Source organism: Stegodyphus dumicola, chromosome 3, assembly GCF_044657685.1.
Source record: "Stegodyphus dumicola isolate Sdum_Otavi_A_Nest chromosome 3, ASM4465768v1".
NCBI classification, from domain to species: Eukaryota; Metazoa; Arthropoda; class Arachnida; order Araneae; family Eresidae; genus Stegodyphus; species Stegodyphus dumicola.
The window spans coordinates 144,142,922-144,167,243 of NC_140770.1; the positions used below are offsets into that span (position 1 = coordinate 144,142,922).

Consider the following 24,322-nt stretch of genomic DNA (forward strand, 5'->3'; position numbering starts at 1 on the left):
TTTTTTTTAAGAAAGAAGGATTCCCATTCCATTACCTGCATTTATATGATTCAAAAGACATTGAAACTCTGAAACATTATTTTTATAAAGTTTATAAGGTAAATTCTCCCAAATTTTCGCATATACCTACGTGGTCTAAATTTTTAATGTATTGGATTTTTGAAATTTTAATAAGTATATTCCCCTTTCATTTATTTGATTATATATATACAAATAATATATAGGTTCTTAATAATGCTGAGAAAAAGCGTCAAACTGGCGATTTACAGCCAAATGTCGCCTTATTCTCTTTCATCAAAGTACATAAATGATGACGCAATTACGGCGTGTCAGGCATGATCACCAAACAACGAGCTCGTTTGTTCTTAGTCTATGAAACTTTCAGCAAAGTAATAATCATTTTTTGCCTTTAGGCTAAGCTGTACTGAGAGATAATTAAAAAATTTGAAAAACACCAGATTGATATCATAAATTTGCTACTTTCAGCACATTGTCACATATGTCGTCAGAATAATTAGAACATATTATAAGCAATGCTCAATTAAAAACAACTATTGCAGTGATTCTTCTGGTCTCAAAAATGGAAAACATTATAAAGAAAAAAGAGCTTCATAATATTAAAAATTCCAAATTTTTTATTCTAGCACTTTTTGCTAGCTGCTATTAGTTCTGTAATGAAAAATAAGTTAAATAATCTCGAAAGTTTAAGATATTTGCTAGACTTATTTTACACGTAAAACTAGTTTATGTACAAGACTGGAGAAGGACTGGCAAAAACTAATTAAAGGATTTATTATTTTTTTACTTTACTAATCAAAGGACTAATTTTAAGCAACGAATCTACGCAATTGATGTCCACGATCGATCACATCTTAAGAGATTAAATGCTGAATACATAAATCACGGAACTCTTTGTTTTGTCTCTCTTACTCATTGTTTTAGTTGCGTAACTTATTACTCCAGAGCTATTAATTTCAAAAACTTGCCGAAGACACTAAAGCAAGGTTTCTCAAACTGCAGTACATGCATCATTAATGGTATATTTCATTATTTTTGGCAGTATACTTTTTACACAAAAAATTTGAATGAATATTCGAAATTAATATAAAATGGCGCCCTTTTTGCTAAATATATTTTTATTCTTATGGGTTACAAAATTAGTAAAGTTTGAGAACCTCTGTATTAAAATAACAAAAATCAGCGTAATAGTGAATCTTGTTGTTTTAGTACCTTCATTTATCTTTCTATCTTACTTTCGAAGAGATATCTTAGTGGAAAATTTTCTGGAAAAAGAAAATTCTTGAAAACTAATACAGTAGACAACATACAACACTGTGAAAACCAATCCAGTTGACACATACCACATACAACACTGTGGACTGCCAGCAGTAAAGAATTATAATCAGCTAGCCTTATCCACTCTAAAGTTGGTCGCCATGCTGTTTGGTGAAGAAAAAATCATTCAAAGCATGAAATATATGGTTTTTTGAGTTTACAGCGATGCATGTTCCCGAGTAATGTAGTAAAACTCAGAAAACAATATGTTCAATAACTTTTTCAGCAGACTGGAAAGCAGTGCGTTCAGGGAAAGGGCTGCAATAAATTGTAGACATTAGGTGCTCCCCCAAGCAATTGATAGCCGGAACAAAACAAACACATCACCAGAGATTTATTGTCGTATGCTGTAAAAACCCAAATGTCAGGCAAGTTCCCATTGTCCGAAATTGTACACTTTACTCCGTAACCCCGATCTCCTTTTCAAATATCGGGATAGTTCTTTTATACATTGACCCAGGGGTGGAGCATGTTGAATAATAACCCAGTCATTCTGGAGAACTGAGCAATAGAGGGACTCTTGTTGTGAAAATGGACTCAAGTTGTCAAAGTGTCGCCATCAAAGTCAAACTGACCACTAGTTTTCTTTTCACTGACCCTTTGCTGACTCGGGGGTCTTTCTGGCCAGCAAAGGGGTTGTCTGTCTCGACGACGGGACGGAGGCGCCACCGAGGATCATAAACTTGTGTCCGTCTGTCGCCACTTCGTTATCTGGGAAGAGAGGATGTAATAATGTTTTGGGCGTAAGCAATCCGGACTAATTGGTGCTAAAATCTTCTAAAGAAAGAAAAGAAGAAAACAAGAGATTGGATCTGTGAGATAACGCTTCCTCTTTCCCCGCTATGAAAAACTGAGATTTTGTTGTTCTTACTGTCCCGACCCTGTGAGAAAAATTCTTGACGTAATTCGGCAACAGTTGGAACTTGGTATCAAATATTCTGCCTTCAAACTCTATTTTCCGTTCGGTTCTTTCTTCTCAAAACTATTCACATTTCTTAGCGAAATTTTTGAAATGCAGGTACAGTAAAAGATCTAACAACACGTAGAGGATTTTTGCTGTACTTACCGATCTCAGATCCAGTTCGCCGTCAGAGATAGGGCAACCAGAACAGGGGGGGGTAAATTTTTAAAACTTATGGAGCAGGGGCGTAGCTAGAGGGGAGCAAGGGGGGCATCTGACCCCGGGCGCAGAATCCAAGGGGCGCCAAACTGATGTTACGACATTTTAGAATTAAATGTTTTCCATCCTTGGCAAGCAGTAGGGGGCGCGAAATCTTCAGTTGTCCCTGGGAGCTGAAAACCCTAGCTACGACTCTGTTATGGAGGTAGTACGTGGCTGAATTTAGAAACTGCAAAGATTGCAACGGGTGGCAGAAAGCCTGCATACATCCGTGTGTCCTAGCTCCGTCCTTTACAATAGGAACAGATAATGATTTCACAATATTGAGCTTTATCCTTCTGAAACTTGTTCTTCAAGTAATGAAATACGTCGCAATAATATTTCACTCACAAAATTTTAATTCTCAGCACATTGATAATCTTATCCATCAAGATAAGCTTTTGCGTTTTGGGGGAACATATTTAATTATAATTCAAGAGTGTTCTGCAGGAGTGTCTCGTGTATGAAGTTTGCCTGTCGTTCATCAAAGAAAAGTCCTTCAGAAAAGTGGTCGGGGAAAAGATGGGATGAACTTGAATCTAGGAAGACTTCGTTATTATGCTATGCATCTTTATTCTGAAGCAATATTATATAAGTAAAGTTTGCTTTTCCGCTTAATTTGATGAACTTCCGAAAGATTTTAATGCGAGTAGGGTTAAGTTTGCTTTTCTAGTTAATTTAATAAATATGTCAAAATAAATAAAATCTAAAGATATTAATCCGAAACTATTTCATCAAAATTAACTCTATGTATATCACGATTGTAGCATTTTTACACTCAAAGTCTAAACTTGCAATATCAGAGTTCGTACTGTTAGGCAAATGGAGGAAGTATTTTTGCATAAATGTTCATCTTGCACAAAAAAAAGGAGCAGATCTATATCTTCTCGTTGTACGTGGCAAACTGACGAAACTGAACTTGCGTTTTTAATGTCCCGGAAGTGCGACTTAGGATATATATTAGTTATATACATAATATTGTTCTGACACAGGTATTCTGACACAAAACCGGACTTATTTTAAAATAACATAATTATTTTCCCCCCATATTGTTTCGATTTTACGTCTCAAATTATACCAAAGTGCCGCGTTTTGTGAAAATCGCTCTGGTAGTTTTTTAAATTAGCTCTCGGCGTCTCAGCGTTAATTGAATTTAGTATATATTTATTAATACCTTGTTTTTTAATTAAACTTATTTGAGTCCTTCTTTCACAGTTCGAAATTCAGTTTCATTCCAAATAATATTCGCAGATAATTCCTGAATTATTTTTAAAATTTGTATATTTTAGTAATTTTTACAAATTTCTCAAAGAAATTTTTCAATTGCAACATATAAAATTGTTACCATCACCTTAAAAATAGGTGATTCTAAGATCATCTTAAACTAGGCGATTTACTTTTCTAAGCATATCTACAAAAAATTTATAGTTTTTTTATTTAAAAATTTTAAGTGAATTTATAGATTGGCCCTTTTTAAAATTTAAAACGTTTGTTATAAGCGATAATAATGCCAAATGTGCGTTACGTACATTGTTAAAGTTTACTTGAAAGAATGAATGATGCACATTTTTCGCTTTTTTACAATGAGAAAAGGGAAACAAAACATGTTACTATAAATTAGGAATTTCGCCAAGTGCATTATTCTTGGCATAAACTGAAAAAAAAGTACGTTCGGTATATGAAAGATATTTTTTTTTTTTTTTAAAAATTTCTTGGTACGTTTCTCACCAAATTTTACAAAATTTAATATTTGGACATAATTTGAGTTGTCGAAATATATAAAAAAAATTGGTATATCATTTCAGAGAAAGGTTCGATTTTGGGTTAGAATACCTGTGTTAGAACAATGCTATATGTAAATTTAATATATATCCTATATCTGATAATCTAAGTCGCATCTCGAGACATGAAAAACGCAAGTTAATTCATCACGCAGGCAGTAGAACAAGAGATATAGAACAGTCTCCCCCCTTTTTTTGTGCAGAGTGTTCCATACTTTCATTTTTCTTACACTTTAATAAAGAAAAATAAACTAATAGCTATATTTGCTCAAAAACATGCAAAAGGAAAAATACTAGCATCGTCATGAAATTTGCTTACATTAAAAACTAATAATGAAGGTTTCATCTGTATACATGTATCTACATCTTTCTGCAGAGGTTTTTGCCTTGAAGTTTTAGGCATAAAAGTGGCAGTGCCTTTACTCAGTGAAACCGTGTGATGACTTCCTGAAATGCAATGTTCACTACATTTCTTGGAACTGGATTCTAATGCCATAATTGGATTCTAACACATTTTTTGGTGGTAGTATTCTTGGGTACTTATATCTTAAAACAGAGAAATATCACCTCGTGAAAGGTATTTCTATGATATTTGAGGGAAATAACACTAAAAATATTAACTTCTTCTTCTTCTTCTTTTTTTTTTTTTTTTTCCCATACTTAGAATATAAAGTGTTTTCATATGCAAATTAACAGCCTAATTTTTTAAATCGAGTTTCTATGCGGCTAGTTGTTCGAATGAATTTAAATGTCTGTTTTGCTATTCCATAAATTAGTTTTTAGATAAATTACAAAGATTGTAGAACATTATTCTATTAATTATGTTTTCAGCTTGCTTATTAATTTTTAATGATTTCTAAAATTTCAGAAATAAAAAATAGGGTTCCCTAGGTAGTATGTCCACTAGTGCTGTAAAAGTTAAACGTATTACATACGAGTTTTTAACTGCAGGCCTTATGTAGCTTCGCTGTCACTTTAGTAATAATGAGGAGTTATTCAGGCACAATGCACCAAATTTCCTTTACCCACAAACACTCCCATAACAGGGAAGGCAATCACACCCGTAACGGAATCCACGACTGTCTTTCTCACTTCTTTCAAAGCGATGCCAAAGCAGGTAAAACGGCAGGTATGTGGGGGTGACAGCAGCTTTGACCCCAAGGTCACGCCTTTCCCGCACCTCTAGCTCATCCCACCATCACCCCCTCCCCGTTACAGAGAATTTCTGATTTATGATCACTGAACAAATAATTATAGTCGGAGCCCACGATGTATGGACAAGCAGAAAGTGGGATTATCAAAAGATGATTCTTCGGACACATATTACCGTTAAAAATGTTTTCTTTTCCCCCTCATTCATCCCTCTAAATGCTAACCCCCCACCTCCTGCCATGAATGCATCATGACATCGTTTGTATTAAGATATATTATCTACTACTTTCTTAAATTAGAACCGCGTATTGAGTGTACATGCTTTTCGGAGACCTTTGAATGAGTTGGGGATGGTACGTTGATTAGTTTCTTTCTGTTTTCTTATATCTTACATAATACTCTTAGAACTGGTGACTCACATAAATAAAGAATACCTTTCAATCCGTACAGCAGAACTGCAATCAAGGTATATTTTCCTCAAAGAAATTTTAAATATAAAATGATTGTAAAGATAGTAATCCATTGCTAGATATAATCATATATATATATAAAACAGAGGAATATTATGGCAAGTTTTAAACAAAACGATGCATTATAGGATATATATATATTATTTCTTTATAAAATAAGTACTGAGTGTTTAGATAAATTGGAAAATGTTAAAAGTTCAATAAACCGAGTTCAAAGCCGGAAATAATTGTGCGTCGTAGTTTGAAGGAAAGCCAATGAACGGAAACTTTAAAACTGGGTAATATTCAACCACAAACCAACTGGTTTTAGAGAAAAATTGTGCATTTTCAGAAACCGATTCTAGGTTCCTTTAAACACATAGAATTAATTGTTCTGGGAAAACTATTTAAATTTCATGCTCAACCTTGCCGTTGAAATCCTTTATGTGCCTTTGTAGTGGTAACAACATAAAAATGTCGACGCCTGAAGAAAAAGAATGCAGTTCATCTTGCATTCTGCAGCAGACTTAGAAAATTAGTCTTCTAAAGAAAGTTTTTGTCATTTCATGAATTTCGAGGTATCATTTCTACATGCGAGTAAAACTGTCACTTTTAAAAAATATGTTAACCGAACACCGGTAATCAGTTTAAAAAGAATCATGAACAAAATGTTATAACATTAGACAGGGCTCAAGGAAAACCAGAAACATTCGTGTATTATCTTCTCAATGATGAATCTTGTGGCCTTTCTTAATAGTGATAATTCTTATTGTACATTAAGATAAAAAAAAAAATATGTGCTTAAAGACCTAATTAACACCAGAAATCAGACACCAATGATAATGAATTCGTAAACTTTTAAAAGGTAAAAGGATGCGAAGACATCACTCAAGATGATGTTCCGAATCGAAAAATGTAGAAAACAGCAAAAGAAGTTTGAATGAAGAAGAAATTATTAGTGCCATAGATCCAGAGCACAATACAAATTGCAATGATGGGAGAGATGCCTGGGATGGCAATGACATGGAAACGGACAAAATGGCAGTTGGCATACTGAAGTCTTAAGCAAAGCTCCTTATACAGCACCTTCTTAATGTTTATCCCATGGACATTTTATTGGTCAAAACTGGTGTGAGTTATCACAAAAAAAAGGGGGGGCAACAGACTTTAATAATAATAACAATAATAAAGTTTCATAAAAATGGGTGTAAGAAATTCGGCATTCACGAATTGAATATTCAATTAATAATGCTCTTCAATAATGGAGTTTATTTACTCGAGGTTGCACTGAAATTTGTGACAGGCAATAAAAAGGTGTAAATTATTTCCTTAAGTAAAGGAAACAATGGTTTTCTTAATAATAAAAACAGTTTTTTAAATTGTTAATAGTACTTGTGCACTTACTTCTAGAATTTCCAATTAACAATTTCAGAAATCCTCGTCCAAAGAAAAATTGAAATGATTTAAAATTTAATCTGTTCTAAAACCACGTTTTCGGTTATTCCAGATGGTTATGGTCCCAGTTACCTCGAAATAATCGAGATTCTACTGTACTATAGTTTCTGAAACCATGAAAGAGTACTGCATGTATAAATTTCCTATCAGTACATCAAAACAGAAACTAAAACAACGTACAGACATATTTGCGATGAGCTATTTATAATATGCTGGTAAAACCATAACTGCACCTTCGTATAAAATGCTAGCATACTTCTCAGTGCCTTGGTTGCCAACTGGGCACTAAGAAATAAATGAATAGCTTCGACTAGCGTAAGAGCAAACAAACAGGTACGGTACAAATTTATCAATCGAAAGATGGCTGCAAATCTGTGAAAGAATGCAATTGGCTAAGAGCGTCATCAGATTTATCGTAGGAGACATGAAAAATGCGCAGCACTCCCACCGAGATTCGAACTCCGGATCTTCAAAATGCTAGCTGGACGTACTTCAAATCACGTCGGGAAGGCACATATTAAAGAGGTATAAAATACCTTAGAAGATGATGTTTTATTTAGTTATTTATTTTGGAATTGGTACTCTTTTTATAATGTCTTTTCCAAATAATTTTCCTTATTTGTAACACAAATATGAGACATGTGACTTTAGAAAGACATCCACCAAAGACTGTTTCTCTTATTGTTTTAACGTATTCAAATACACAAACAAACATACACGCTGTTCCAAGTGTTCCCTTAACAGTTTCATTCTTATATGCTCCTCACAGAGATTATAACTCTTATATATTATACTCTGTTTTAGAGCACAAAATTTCTACTAATAAGATTTCCAATGGTAAATTAGTCATGAATTATAAATAAAAAAAAGATAGAATTAATAACTTTTCAAATACTGTAACATCAGTGATAGGGTCAGAATGGAACATATTTAAATTGTTAACTTTATGCACTTATCAACACAATTACTTAGATGTCCTCTTGCATATGAAATCGGAATTTGTATAAGAAGCAAACAAAAAAATCGACGTCGAAACATTAGGAAAGGCCACATTTATAATTGCTGAAAAGACAATCATCCATTGTCACTCAGTTCGTAGAAATAAATGATAGCAACACTTACGTTGCGTTGTTTTTAAGGAATAATAACAACAACACTACTTACGTTGTGTAGTTTGTAGTAAAGACCACAGGCGTTGCAGACGGGTTCTCCATTCTGGTTCCGTCTCCAGAGAGTGGTCGTAGTCGTTTTGCAGTTCGCACAGCTCGTCCCTGCTCTCCTCGCCGCAGACTGCAAAGAAAAATTAACAATATTAGAGTACTAATGTCAGACTTAGCGAAATCTGATATTTCAATATATTTACTCTATACACCATTCTTCACAAATATTGGAGACTGAAGCATTACTGTACTGTATGCAAATTCACAGTATCTCCAGCATTATGTAAAAATCACTTGACATGAATTAATTTGAAAGTGATGCAATCCAGAGATGTTTATTATGAGCAGTTACTATTTTTAGTACAGAAAGGGAAAATACCCAAAATTAAATGACGAGTTAAGGGGCAAAACTAATTTAAGTTAGACTGCTAATTTACATAGCTTTCATCTACCTGCCTTTAGATCCACCTAATAATGTACAAGAAATATTATTATTCTGTTTCCTAAATTATTATTTAAATATATGTGTAGTAAAGGATTTTAATACATGTAGTTTGAATTTCGAGAAACACACTAACTGTTTACCTAGAGATCTGGAGTCATTAAATTACAAATAGGTATATTAGAGTATAATCCCTGAGGGAAGGATACTTTCATGGAGGACTTTCTGAGAAACATTGCCTTGTACTCGAATTATGAAAGGAAAAAAAATCAATGAAAATCTGCATGCAGTCTGTTCGCTGAGATTTGCGAACAACCATGCAGCCAGTTTGTTCGCCAGAATTTGGAACTTTGTTCAGTTATCAGTGTTTACTGGTCTTATCCAGTAAGTTGCATGGTGGGCTAAATATATTACGGATACAGTAGTTAAGACATTTACTGATTTTATGCCATCCCAATGTGTTCTTATGTTTCATGCCTTCCCAATATAGTAAGATAAAAATCTCACATTAATTTGCTTGAGATCCTACTTAATTTGGTTATTAGCTATTATCATTAAAATAATTACTAATCACGATAATATTATTTGGTTATTTCTTCTTTCTATCATAATTCTTAGTTATTCCCCTTCCATTAAATTTAAGTATTTTCCCTCTGTATCCTAAAAATAATACTATGTTTTCAATGAACATCTCTGAAATACATAATTCCAGAATTAATCTCTATCTTGTGATTCTTATGTAACTCTCACTCAAGACGCTCATATCACGCACACAAATTTTTTTGGCCAATGATAATGTTAAAATTTGCAAACAAAAAGCTTAACTAATCGATAAGAGTGATATAATGAAAACAACAGAAACCTGGATAAATAAAATCAAGAAATATCTTTCGAGGTAAAATGTTTACAAAATTAGGAAAATGTGGCTATTAATTGACGCCCGCTAGCGCATCGTACAGCAACACCACAGGTCCGAGGTTCGATCCCCGGGCTTGGCAAGGTCGACTCAGCTTTTCATCCCTTGATTTCCATCCCTTGGGTCGATCAAATGAGTACCAAGTTTACTTTGGGACTCAACACTTAGCCCACTAGGGCTGTTGCGCCACTGAATTCAGCTTTTAGCTATTAATAACTTATATGCATAGGCAATCAATGAGATTACAGGTTGCCTACGATGCAAAGCGATTCGCTAGATGCAAAGACTCGTTTGTTGAAAGGCATTTTACATACTAATTTAAAAAATCGAAACTGTCATAAAATATTTTAATTCCTCCATATTTTCTCACAGCTCTATTGCCATCTTTTCTTTATACCGAATCTGCGTAATCCTTAAGACAAAAACTACAAAGATTGTGAAGCAGAAGACACGGCGATAAAACAGAGGAACTGATTGAGATTGAAAGTACTTTGAAAGCTCGAATTAAGTAAGCTTATAAGCGATTATTTGCAGTTCTCAGGAAGTCTGGAGAGGATTGTACGTTTTATCTGCAGTCCTTTTCATCCACTCGTGCATAGACAGAAAAAAAAAAAAAAAAAAAAAAAAGACCGTAGCCAATATCTGGCATGGGAAAATTGGATCCAGATCCTTGCGTTCCGGGTGATGAGGATTGCATTTCCCTTATCATTTTGTCCCTTCAATCCTATTTTGATCCTTAATGCAATCCTGACTTGTCAAAATACAAGAGTAAGTTTTAGCATTATTAAAGCTGAGACTTGAACAGCAGATTTTATTATATTGTTGTATCTGTCAATTTATTTTTTTTTCAGTCACATAGTTTTGATTTCAGAAAGGAAACATTCACAAAATCTGGAAAATCTTTTTTTTTTTTTTTTTTAAATCAGTTTTAAAGCAAAGGTTTTTAGCTCCTGTAATTTATATTAAAAACATATTTCTTAAAGAAATTATTGTACCACCAGCTCTTTAAAAACACAATTATTGGAGAGCACTGAGGCTTCCTATCACAGCGCTATCGAAAACACCAGCATCATAATTTTTGACTTCGCTAGCCGTCGGCCGAAATTTCTATCGGCAACGCAATTAATCGAAAATATACAATACGGGGAGAGAACTTGTCACGGCAGCGATCTTTTTAAGACGAATATGAATAAAACTGTCCAGTATTTTGCTGTTGCGATTTATCTCATTTGCGGATTGTAGCATCAGAACAAGTCCACGAATTTTATTGTGACGAGTAGCTCAGAATTGCGTCTGTGTCAAATTTAACGGGGTCAAACACCAGGGTGCCCGGGTACGAAACTGTACCTCTAATCGAATTAAACTGAAAATTAAGATTTAAATTCTGAGATTAACTTAGATCAATTATCTTGACTAATGATTAAATATTAATGATTTCTTTTTACATTGAATTTAAAATACTAAAACTGAGAGCAGGGGAAAACGAAAGCTGCTGAGTTGGTGCATAATTCATAAGGTAAATGCTAATCACCCAATTTCAGTAAGTAATAACATATTTACACAAAAGGTATAATAAATACAAATAGAAATACAAAATTAATAAAAATACAGCCTAAAATTTATAATATTTTTAGAGACAAAGCGTGATACATTACTTTTCCATCAATTACATAGGTCTTTATTTGTCGGTCATACTACTGTAATATAGTTGTAGATTCCGATTTCAGAGTTTGAGACATTTCTCATTTGAACATGGAATTTTCTGGCCAAATGGTAATAGAAAGTACCGAGTTGTACAATATTAAGTTCTTCCTGGATAACATTGTTTTGCACATAACTGTGTCTGTCGTTGGCACGATACATCATCGATAATCATATTGACTAAGGCAACCAGATTTCCAAAAGAATCCAAATCATGTTGGATTGCTGGTGCTCAAAACGCTCTTTTTTTATTTATTTATTAGATTGAACATTTTTAGAATAAAGGTTGCTACAAGGAATATATATATACATATTACTAATACAATTCAGTGGAAGCGAAAATGAGTTTTGGAATTGTGATACATATATATTACGGATAGCTAAATATACGAACTCAGCTTGCAAAATGAATCACCTGTCTATACTCACACAAACTTGTATAACCATTTATGTTTCTTCAGTTGATAAAATAATACATATTATTAACGTTTGATATAAAAGATTCTAAGCTTTTGTGTATATATTATTTTCCCGTTTTTTTTTTACTATTATTAGATTATGCCCTCCTGTCTGCTAGTTTTTGAAATTACCATAAACCTTCAAAAAATTTTCAACATACGAGTATTTGATAAAACAAATTCTCATCTAAGTGAAATTGCGCAGCTCAAATACACATTGTTCAAAATTCCTTTTTAACGCACACATGATTTTAATTGATATCCTTTTAAAGAATTCGTCTTAGTATGGTATTTAACTAAAATTTTTCTTTGCTCTTTTCGAATAGAAAGGAAAATAGTAAAGTGTTTCCGACAAGTAACGAAAGGAACAAAGCATTATATAAAATAAGAAACATCAATGGTCTTTGCAAGAAAAGTCTGTTCTCTTTGTTTGTGAACGTACGCAACACAAAATCGAAAAAAGCATCTGCTGCGATTTGAGATTCAGCTCGAGTTTCACCTTGGACTTGGTAGCTGTTGCCTGCAACCGCGAACTAATAAACAGAAAAGAATAATCATTTTTCTCAACCGCCGGCATACATCCACCGAATTTTATATTCGACTGCTTACTTAGTCTTCTTTCGTTTACTCATTCTCAGTTACTTTCCGATAAAAAGTGGTCTAATTCAACTTAGCAAGCCACGACGTAATGTTTTCGCCAGATTTCAGTGATTCATTTTAAGATTCGACTCGGTTGAGAGGTACAGGTTTGTTTGAAAATTTAAACAGCTGTTATGATTGATTACGAATATGTACAGACAACATCATGCATAATATTCTCTAAAATTTATTTCAAAATACATTGATCCTGCGTTTAAAACAATTACCTGCATAATATAGTTTTAACTTTCCCTGGAACTTAAGTTTCCCTGGAAAGATAGAATGCATTTTCTGCTAGATACAGTAATTTGATTCCCAAAATACCTAGTCCAGTGTATTAAATTCATTATTCTACTGATTCGTCAATGATCTACCTCATTTTTTATTACACATTACAAGATAAATTCTGCAGCCAGAGATTCTGATATAAAAATCAAAGCAATACCAAGCGATAGGTTATCTAGTGTATATTGTGTACTTTTCTTACCAAATGATAATTTAATTTGACAGAAAAGTCAGCAAAATGATGAGAATGGCTTAAAATATTAAAGGCTTTTATTGAAATTAAAAGAAAACCGTTCAGATCTCATGGATGATGTTTTTTTTTTTTTTTTTTTTTTTTTTTTTTTTTTCTGTACAAATGCCAAAAATTAACATCCAAAATTAAAACCCAAAATACTGGATATATATGTGTGAGAAATGCCTGTAAAAGATCGATAATTTATGAACTCACGGGGTTTCGTTTCTTTCATATTTATGCTTGTAAAAATGTATTAATTAAGTTATTACCTTTAAAATGAAGAGAAAAATTTAAAAGAAATTAAAAAGAAATTGTTTAAAAGTAATCGCTAACTTTTGATGAACAAATACGAAAGTTTTAATATTACATTCTTTTCTCTGTAAGCCGAAGCCAACAAAATTTCAACAAGCTACAAATATACGATAACGATAAAGAAATAGTAACTAAAAAGGGGCTGAAATAGTTGTTGTACGTTGCCAAATTAATCCTGCACTGAAGCTTCGGTATGCCAAATCCTGACCGAGTTACTGTGGGAAATTAAATTTACATTAATACTAAAATTTTTATTTTAAATCACTTTATTCGAAACATGCGTGCAATTTAAAAATTACTTCACATTAATTTCTAAAATAAAAGGAAAAAAAAAAGCAAATAAAAATAAATAAAGAATAATTTCTTTACATTACAATTTCCCATTCCGGTTATGATAATATTTAATGTTAAATGATATGTGGAGTTTCTAAAACGTTTTCCTGTTTAAAGTAAAAGCTTTGCCAAAGTTGGTATATATTTGGAAAATCATGCAATTTAATGAGATCCGCAAGAGCTGTAGAATGTACGAGGGCCATCCAGGAAGTAGATTACGTTTCCGTCTGTGTCCGCTAGGGGCGGGGCTAGCGCGGCCATCTTGGGGTCAGAGCGTTGCGCAGCTCAGTCTGCATCTAGCCGTGCTAGTGAGAGGTTCGTGCTGTGCTCCGTTCAGATACTGTGACGGTTTGAAATGTCTGCGTTAATTGAAAATCCCGCGAGGTGCGCTCAGTAATAAGGTTTCTGACTGCAAAAAACTGTAAACCGATAGAAATCTATCGGCAGCTTCGTGAAGTGTATGGGGACAACATTATCACTGAAGGTGGAGTGCGTCAGTGGGTCATAAGATTTCAAAATGGCCGAACCAATGTTCACGACGAAGATCGAAGTGGGAGACCCAGCATAGTGACCGCCGAACTTCTCGAAAAAGTCGATGCTAAAGTCCGTGAAAATCGAAATTTCACAATAACGGAACTTTCTTTGAGTTTTCCACAAATTTCGCGAAGTTTGTTGCACGAAATTATCAGCGAAAAGCTTGGTTACCACAAGTTTTGTGCAAGATGGAAGGCAAGAAGAGGTAACGAAGTGGTTGAAGGCGCAGGCGGCCGAATTTTTCGACGAAGGAATTTCCAAGCTCGTACATCGCTACGATAAATGCCTTAATTTGTATGGTGACTATGTAGAAAAGTAGTATTTGAGTGTGGCTTTCATCTGTATATAATAAAATTTGTTTCCTATACTTTGTTTATTTTTTTATTCCAAAACGTAATCTACTTTCTGGATAGCCCTCGTATAATTTAAAACACTTAGCTTTAATGAGTACAATGAGACAGGTAGATGAAAAATCTCTGTTCGAAACTGCTGCATCACATTAAGCGTATGTAGTCTATATTCATGTCTATACACATACATAAGCGATAAATAACTTGAGTGGAATTGATCCAAAGATATAAATTTTTTTTAAGCTGATTTACTACATAATAATACATGAGAACTTTCGCTGCTGATAAAAAATTATTTGTGTTATCTCTCAATACATCGAACCTCTTTATAGTGAAATTAAATAAAACTCGAGTTGTAAAACTTGAATTTTCTAGATGTTATTTTATAAGCAACAAAAAGAAATCTTAGATTATCAAAGATTTATTCGGTCGATTTAAATCGATACTGCTTAATAATTTAAATAGACAAATGTAAGTTTGAGCAACTGTATTAAACCTCTGAAAATTCCATTCATTTCTGGGGTAAATTTAATTGAACTTTTACTACAGCATTCATAAAAAAAAAGAAAATTACCAATGCAATTATACATTAATAGTTTTTTAGTTTTCTTTTAGCAATGTATTTAGAACTAAAAATTATAGATTTCGAACCAAAGACTTATTTTTAAATTCCTACTATTAGTTCACACTCTCCCTATATCTTCTTCACTCTCTATATAGCTTGTTCAAATTTACAATCGTTAATAAAATACTTTTTATTCATCCACTCAAGTTCAAATACATTTTTTTAAACTTGTAGTGGATGACACTTGATGTTAAAACAGTTTTTTCACATATTAAAATTTTAAAAAACTTTTAATTTAATTTTTTTTGTATTTTTAAAATTGTTTTTTTGTTGACCTAAGAAGGAATTGACTTTAATTTTTTTTTAAAATTACTTGTTATTGATGCATTTCTGTTATCAAATAAGAAAAAAAATTTTTAATTGCAGTTTAAAATTTATGCAGTAAATTTTAGTTCAGAAGGTTAATTTCTCGGTGCTGTAAATAAGCTCCCATTACTTACAATACCAAAGCAGGAAGTCTAAGTTACCTTTTTTCAAAACAAAGTGAACTCATATTGCTCCGCACTTTTTTTAGCTACTACTATACTACCGTTACAACCACTACTAAAAGCACAAAATCTTAGCTTCCCCTTATATAATAAAATTAAAAGTTTTTTTTTTTTATTTCATTTTTACCAACAAATTCTAACAGATTTAAGTTTTCGATATTCGGAAGCCTCCAAGATTCAATGATTAAATCCACGACGAATCTGCTTTTAAGTGGTTTAAATTCCTACATAAATTAGAATAAATTCCTACATAATTCATTGTGGAACAGGAAATGGTGTATTTATAGATTTTTAGAATTCTCACGTAATATAAATTAAAAAATGGAACGTATAATAGAAACAAAACACACTTTTCCACCCACTAGAGAAACTTACATAATTTCCAACATAAATACATCGAAAAAGGAATAAAGCATTTAACTCGCAGTACATTACAGTTAAGTGAAAAAACGTGTTGTGTATTATACTAATATCACTAATTAAGTTATCATTGATTAGTGAGCAGGTGATAATAATGAATATTCTTAAGAATGAGCTAAATTATATAATATATTGAATGAAATTTTCTCAAGGAAATCAATATCTGTATGAAAATGCATATTCGGTCAAATTTTTCTTTACACACACTATAAAATGATAAAAATAGTTATACTAGGCCAGCCGAGTCTTTGATAAAGCTCCTTTTAACAGACTTCCAAAACAAAAAAACAAGGACTAAAATGTGACTTCGAGAGCTAATACCCAAGCCTTTTAGGTGTAGATGGTATTCAGGACGTACTTCTGCTTCAAATGTCGTGAAGTTCACAGTCAAATGCAGTTGATAAATCGACAACAAAGCACCCTGTATCTGAGATATCCTTATCTTGTAAATTTAATTCAATGCATTTATAAACTAAATATTTTTGATATTTTTTTTTTTTTTTTTTTCAAAATTTCCATTTTCGTCTCGAGCAGTTGAATACATTCAGATAGGAAAAATAGATAATGAAATCAAATTACAGATTATTAATTGAAAAAAGAAATCTAAGCGAATGTTAACAGAAATTCCGACCTTTTCAACAGGTAGACTTTTAACGCGTGTGATAAGAGCTATCTTATTGAAAGCCATTTAATATGCAAGCAAGAGCGTGACGACCCACCAACGGAGCCTTCTGCTTCTGCATCCACTTATGCCATTTCTCCAGGAAAACGCCACAAACTGGCGACCGTTGCTTCGTGAAGATACGTGAATCGGGTCTTAAACGGGCGAACCCGGGAAACCATTAATTTTCTAGTCGAATCTTGCTCAGACTGGTAAAAGAGGGTGGCAGTCTGGGGGTCGCTGTAAGTAATGATCGAAGGAAATTTTAAGTGTTTTTCGGGCGTTAAAAAGCTGTCGCTACCGCATTTTTAGGCGTACATTACGAATAGTAAGAGAAGACACAAAACTAGGGAGAGTTTTTCTTAAGAGGTAGCATGGTGAGATCTAACAAATGCCTAATTTACAAATATGATATCGTATAGGCTATACTGCTCGTAGAAAAATTTTGCTTGCCTAAGTCTGTTTTTAGGTATGCGAGTGCTTAGACACCAAATTTAACATCTGCCAAAATACAGTGCAGAGGACAGCTGCATACTAAAATTCTCACGTATTAAGTCGTTATATATAATACAGCAAAATTACTATATCACAGAAGTGACAGCACAAAATAATAAAAAGGGGGAGAGAAAGGAACGGAAAGAAAATGATTAGCAATTTCAGTCTGGTTCTTTAAAGTGAGAAATAAAACGTCGTAAATACTTATATTCTTAAAACTTATGCGTTTTTGACTACTTACACATCATCAATACACACTTATGTGCCACAAATAACCAGCGCCATAAGAATCTCAGAAATGTGGCATTAGAGACCTGACAGACTAGCCACAGTGAGAGAAAATGCGACGTATCAATTGTAAATAAGACATTCTCTCAAGGAGGGGGGGGGATAAGGCATGCATTAAATGGCAAGGAAAACAAATTTAATTACGTTTTCATAAGGGCAAACACAGAATTAAATATAAGGCTCTTTTTTTTCCTCCTACCAGCTGTATTTATTCATCGTTGTTTCAGGAAGATAATTTAGAATCATTGAAACACAACGAATCGATATAATTTGGATTTTTATATTTTCTTCATATTTATTTATTTATTATTATTTTACTCTTCTAACAAAAATTTTGAAGAATTCGCTTTTATGTGGTGTAATTTTCAATTAGTCTTTAAAGCTCGTAATAGCTTACTACCTCACCAGTAATCGAGTGGTTAAGACCGTTGTTTACTGCCAATTCGACGCGGGTTCGAACCCAGGTGAACGGGTTGGATGCATGATTGGTTTTCCTCGTGTGGTAACATGAATGTAACAAAGTTTCGCTTTGAAATTTCTTCACGATGACACCCCTACCCTTAGGAAGATGGCTCTCATGGGTTTTATTCACGGTGACACCCCTACCCTCATGGGTTTATATTCAAATAACTATAACTGCTTATTAGGTTAGATTATGAAAATAAATACTTAATTTATATGAATAGTGAAGAAATGCCTGAATCGATAAATTCCTAAAACGATACGGAAAACTACTATGGTGTTTTATTTTTGATTCTTTCCATTTGACATAACGTATAGCATAGAAAAATACATTCTATTAAATATTTTATCCCAGAAATAAAATACAGGAATTTCGTAGTCATTTATTTCAATTTCATGCATGACTATTAATCAGTTTTGAAAATTCTGATACGCATAATATGTATCTTTATCTTGTTTTTGAAATCTTTCTATCCTCATACAATTTTTTTCTAGGTAGAAAACTGAATTATAAGGCTACTAACAACTATGATTTGCAACCTAACTTTAGGTAAGGCTATGAGGCGACATACATTAACCTCAGGTCATAGCAGACGCATTAAAGAGTGATTTCGATATCCCTTTTCTTATTCTCTGGCCGTGAAAAGAGCCACTCTCTGAACTTGACCCCAGTTATTCAGCTGTGTAACGAGCTGGAGGATCCGTTATAGATGTGTGTAACAAGCAAAGACCAGAACTCAGCCCGACAAAAGAACAGAATATCTGCTTTTTTTTCACTTAGCATTTATTCCGATCCCTCGGAGAAATGATGTTCCCCTCTTTCTGTTTGGGAAAAAGGTTGCTATAATAAATAAAAGTCGCCAAATTTTAGATTTTGCAAAGTAGCTTATCGAAGATGTACTTGAAGCCAGAATAAACATGTTAAGAAATCTGGGCTTAGAGATTTCCTAATCATTGTTTTGTTAAGTTTTAGGCGCAAAATGGCTTCTTCCCCCATCCAATTTTGCTCTTTTGTCATTATTTTCCTTCTTGCCAATTTCAATGAAAAAAGAAATATTTCAATAGGCCCTCTGAAATTTAAAAAAAAAAAAAAAGTACTGAGAACGATTAGGCTAACGAAAGGCGATTTCTCTTATTCACGCTTAGAAGTAAATATCGTAACTATCATCGCATCACATTTTCTATCAAAGTAACCAGTATCCAAAGGTTTGGTTTGCTTTTACTTGATAATGGCAAAGCACCCGAGGGCTATATTCCTAAGGGGAGGGATGACTTCCTAAGGAAAGCTGGTTTGTATGCAGTTTAAAACCCCGAAAAAAAACATGCAGTAAGCTCATTCGCGGGATTCGCACATCGGACCGAACTACCAGTGTTTAGCGACTTTAACCACTCGGCCTTAATTTATGTTTTAAATGTTCAACATTATTTAAAAGATAGACATAATTTCAAAAGTGAATTTTAAGACAAGATAATCGTTTTATAATAATCTAAAATTTTTAGATTAGTCAAGCATAGAAGATTTTTTTTTTTTTCCGATGGTGGGCACAAGCCATTACAGGCGCTGGCCACTACTAAGGTTAGAAGCAGTGGTCTGTTTCTTATGGAAGCACCTACTAGGTGGGCTGGCGTCCAATTGTGAAGGGATGGACAATTTACATACATGCCTTCCGGATTCGCACCTGGGCCATTCGGTATAGAAGTCAGAGTCACTAACCACTTTCTCGTCTGGGCGACCCCCCCTGGAAGTTTATGTAATGTACTTCTTCCTCTTGAACCAACCGCAGGTTTTCAGCTAGAAAATTATCTGGTTTGGTTTGGTTTATTTAATTATGGCAAAGCACTGGAGGGCTATCTGCCTAAGGGGTGGTATGCCTTTGTGGAGGACTTTCTAAAGAAAACTGCCTCGTATACACGTTACACAAGAGGAAAACAACAAAAACGCCCATATAACCAGGCAGAGAACCCTCGTCTCCCTTAGGCAGAGAACCCTCGTCTGCTTTACCGCAACCAAATAACCTAACCTATTGAATTCGAATCCAGAGAAAAGACTTAGCTGCATGCTATTCTGATTTTCCCCACATGATTAATGCAATTACGAGTCCATGTATGTTTTACCTATTTAAATAAACAAACTGCATAATTTTCAAGGCCTGCATCAACGTAAAATAATGCATATATTTAAAGTTGCCTATTGAAAATGGTTTTCAAGTGTAGAAATTTTTAGCTCCAGTCTTTAACTGAATTTTCCCGAATTTCCGTAACTTCCATTTCATAAATTTCACATATGATTTTTAGAAGAAAGTAATTTTTAGAAGTATGGTCTTATAGTAGGGTATTATAGAATAACACAATTCAAATTTCACTCGGGATTTAAAGATGCCAAAAGAGATATAACTCGCCAAATCTCTATGACTTTGCATCTGCTTGCTGTTTCGACAAGAGGGGAATAACACGAAAAAGGGAAGGCAAGCGTAGGCTTGACGACGCCGTAACGTCGTTTCCAAAGCTTCTGTCAAAGATTATCCGACCGTGAAACGACAGCCAAACGAAACTCCTCGACCTTCCCCTCCCTAGTCTTCTTCCCTTACATATCCCCCCTTTCTCCTGTGTGGGGGAGAGACAGAATACAAGTACAGGTGATTCTTCTGAAACTGGATTCGACTCTGATTAATCGTGAGATGATTTTAATGGAGTGTAAGAATTCCGGACTCTTGTTTCGTTAGCGGGGCTTCGCTATTAGCGAATTAAGCGGTTCTGTCAGCTCTGAATTAGCTGATTACTAATTAAATTAATAATGCTTTCGTATCGAAAGTTTGCCGAATCAAAACTCGAGCAAGAAGCGCTGTGTTTTACTATAATACTTACTTGTTATTGGTTATTATTCTTTGTAAATGATAATCTCCTCTTTTTAATGTTTATGATTAATTCGCATTATCGTTTCTTAAAGTCTCAAGGTAATTAAGGACTTTAATCATACGAGACCAAATAAGCTAGAGCGTATGCTAGAATTAAATGAATAGGCAAACAACTCCTAGCAGACCTTTTATTACTACGTTATATTACTAATCTGGAATCATCTGTGATAATCTTATTAATCATATATGAAGGACTTTCAAAATCCACTGCGTAAATACAAGCCGGTTTCTCTTAGAAAGTTCTCATGAAGGCATATCTCCCTTAGGGAAGTAGCCCTCGCGTGCTTTGCTGTGTTCAAACAACCTAACATCTGAATCCATAAAAGAAATACAAGCCAGCTGCAGTGATGGTTAATACCACTAAACACTATTAATAATACTCTCATTAGTTATCACCTAAAATTCTTCATAGTACTTTTTATTTTGCAGTACGTATCTCCTCTAGTTTCTGAACAACATTGTGGTAGATCATTTAGAAAAATTTTTAATGAGACCATTGGAATATGAAATCACTAATTTGTATCACATTTCTATACCTACAGATAATAAACAGGAGAAATTGCAGTTTATTATAAAACTTTATATTCTTTAGTTATGTTGTATGAGTAACATATTTATTTCTTATAAAGCGTTAAATACAATACAGTTCCATTATATAAAATAAAAGTGAGCTTAGATAACTGATTTTTATGATTCAAATAAAATATTTATTATCATCGTTACATTATTTATTTTAATAAAAAAGTTGTTTTCAAGGATTAAATACTTTTTTCAAAACTAAATTATATTTTTTAGTCAAACGAAGAAAGGGGGGACAATATCCGCAACTAATTATTTGTTCTTTAATTCTTGCTTACCGTGTTTGCTGTTTGATCATTTTTAAGCAAATGATAATGTTAGTTTGTCATTTATTTATTTCATCATCATTTTGTCATCATTTATTTGCTTTTAGATATCATAGCTAAGAGAAATACACTCAAAAAAGGGATGTTTACATCCAAAAGCAAAGATGGAAGCAAATTAAATATACAGAAATTTTAGTGATTACCAGGTAACAGGTAGATAATCATTGTAATATTGATTACGAGAAGCCTTAACAGCGCTATCTTGAAGTTAGAAATTGAGGAATTCAATTCTCGACTGCCGGTGAAAGAAAAACTGAAAGATTTTGAAGAAATCCGCTCGTCGTATGCGTATCTTATTTCCAGACATTTTCCGGAAATTTTACAGGCATATGCCCAGATAAGTTTAAACGAGGCTGAATAACCCAGCTTTTGGGTAAACGAGGCATTATTGTATTAAGCACTTGAACATGCAATACGCTTGCACTTCCAGACGCACGCAAACTGATTCAGGGCCTCTTAGTCAGAATATATATAAATATATTTAATATAAAATATCAGCTTTCAGACTAAAGCTGAGATTTATATAGTCTGGCAGCTAAAGTTTTCGGAATTTGCCATTACGCCCAAAGGGGCGTTATTTGAACGTTTTGTGTGCTACCTTTATTTATTAAATATCATGTTCTTGGCACTTAAACCATAAAATTCAATTCAACAGCAATATCGCATGAGGATATATTTAGAATTTCTGATACACAGTTTGGCACGCTAGAGATAAAAATGTTTTTTCCCCCCTACAGCGTTGCCCATTGCTCGCTTTGATGGCTCTCGGTACCGCTGTTTTATCACAATGCGAGAAACATACATACATTTATGCAGATACTTCATTATTAGTCCAAAGGGATTTGAATCCCGAAGGACTATTAGTTTCGTTTTGGCATTTTGCGTCGGACTCATAAATGTCGGTTCACTTTTCAAACTGTTGCCACAAAATGTTAGAGTCCTGCATTATATTTGAAGAAATTAAATAATGAAAAATCTGCATAAATGTATGTATATTTCTCGTATTGTGATAAAACAACGGTACATAGAGTCATCGAATTTTGAATAACGTAATCCTCCAACGAATATGAGCATGTGGAAGACCAAATTTGAAATTTGAAATTTGTTTTATGACCGATTTCCTATTTTTTAAAACTTTGACGAATTTTTGATTAACAAACTCAAGGATTTCAAAGCGAGCAATGGCAACGTTGTGCAGAAAAACATTTTTATCTCCAGCGCGTGAGTCTCTGTATCGGAAATTCTAAAGATATGCTCGTTTTAAAACTATTTTGCGATATTGCTGTTGCACTGGATCTTATGGTTTAAGTGCGAGGAACATGATATTTAATAAAGAAAGGTAACACACAAAATGTTAAAAAACGCCCCTTTGGACGTAATTTAAAATCTGAAACATTTCAGATTTTTTAAAATTTCTTTAAATATAACACAGGACTCTAATATTTGGTGGCAACCATTTGAAAAGTGAACCGACATTTATAGTGAACCAACGTAAAATGCCAAAGCAAAATTAATAGGCCTCCTGTGCTAAAAATTAGAAGTGTGAAAATTCTGTCGTTAACTAATAATACCCGAGAAGATGAGTTCCGCTTTCGTCTTTTTCGAAGGGGAGGGCAACTAAGCATTTTTCATTTCCATCACAGGCGACTCCTAAGAGCTGCCTCCCAAATAGTCTGTCTGTTCCATGAAAACGAATCAGTCTGCAGCACGGTCTGGTAAAGAGACCAACCCGACTCTATGTGCAGCCGAGATGAATGATGGCGAGGTTTTCTTCTGCAAAGCAATAACTAACAACCTCTATCCACACTGAAAATAATTAAGGTCAACAAAGCTGAAAAACGGTAGTGACCTTCTCTCCCCTCCTTATCCCTCTTCCTCGCCCGAGTAGGTGCTGCTCTCATCACGTCTTTTCAAATGACGAAGGTAAACGAAAAAGAAAAAAAGTAGGTATGCATTCGAGAAGTTTGCTAATTGCAGTTGAGTGCCAACAAGCAAGTTCGCGCACAAAATAAACTTTATTCTGCTTCGGTTAATTGATGGTATTCTGGTCTTCCCACTTTTGCATTATGCCTGTACTGGGGCCTATTAAGGAAGGTTCGTTGGGTAAGATGAGGAAGGGGCGTACATTTAAAACCTATCGGAATCACTTAACAGAAATGCATATTACATGAAATTTCCATCACTATATGGAATGTCTGATATTAGCATTCTTATTGTTGGCAGTGAAATGAATTCATAACTCGTGAGGGCTTCTAAGGCCTCTTTTTCATCAAATGGAAGGTTAAAGCGGTTTAACGTATTCCCCCCTCCCCATTGCTGCTGAGAGAGGTATTACCCATTCACGTAACTTGTTTAAGGTATTTTAAT

The 24,322-nt window shown here is 33.8% G+C and overlaps 1 protein-coding gene across 10 annotated transcripts in view; it reads right to left on the reverse strand.

The window, feature by feature from the left end:
* Positions 1–24,322, reverse strand: part of LOC118183479 (GATA-binding factor 2-like) — a 550,695-nt gene that overhangs the window by 31,144 nt on the left and 495,229 nt on the right. For all 10 annotated transcript variants that reach the window (XM_085813406.1, XM_085813403.1, XM_085813408.1 and 7 more), the window contains one exon: positions 8,496–8,621. In XM_085813406.1, coding sequence (XP_085669532.1) covers positions 8,496–8,621 — 126 coding nt within the window. The remainder of the gene's footprint in view (positions 1–8,495; positions 8,622–24,322) is intronic.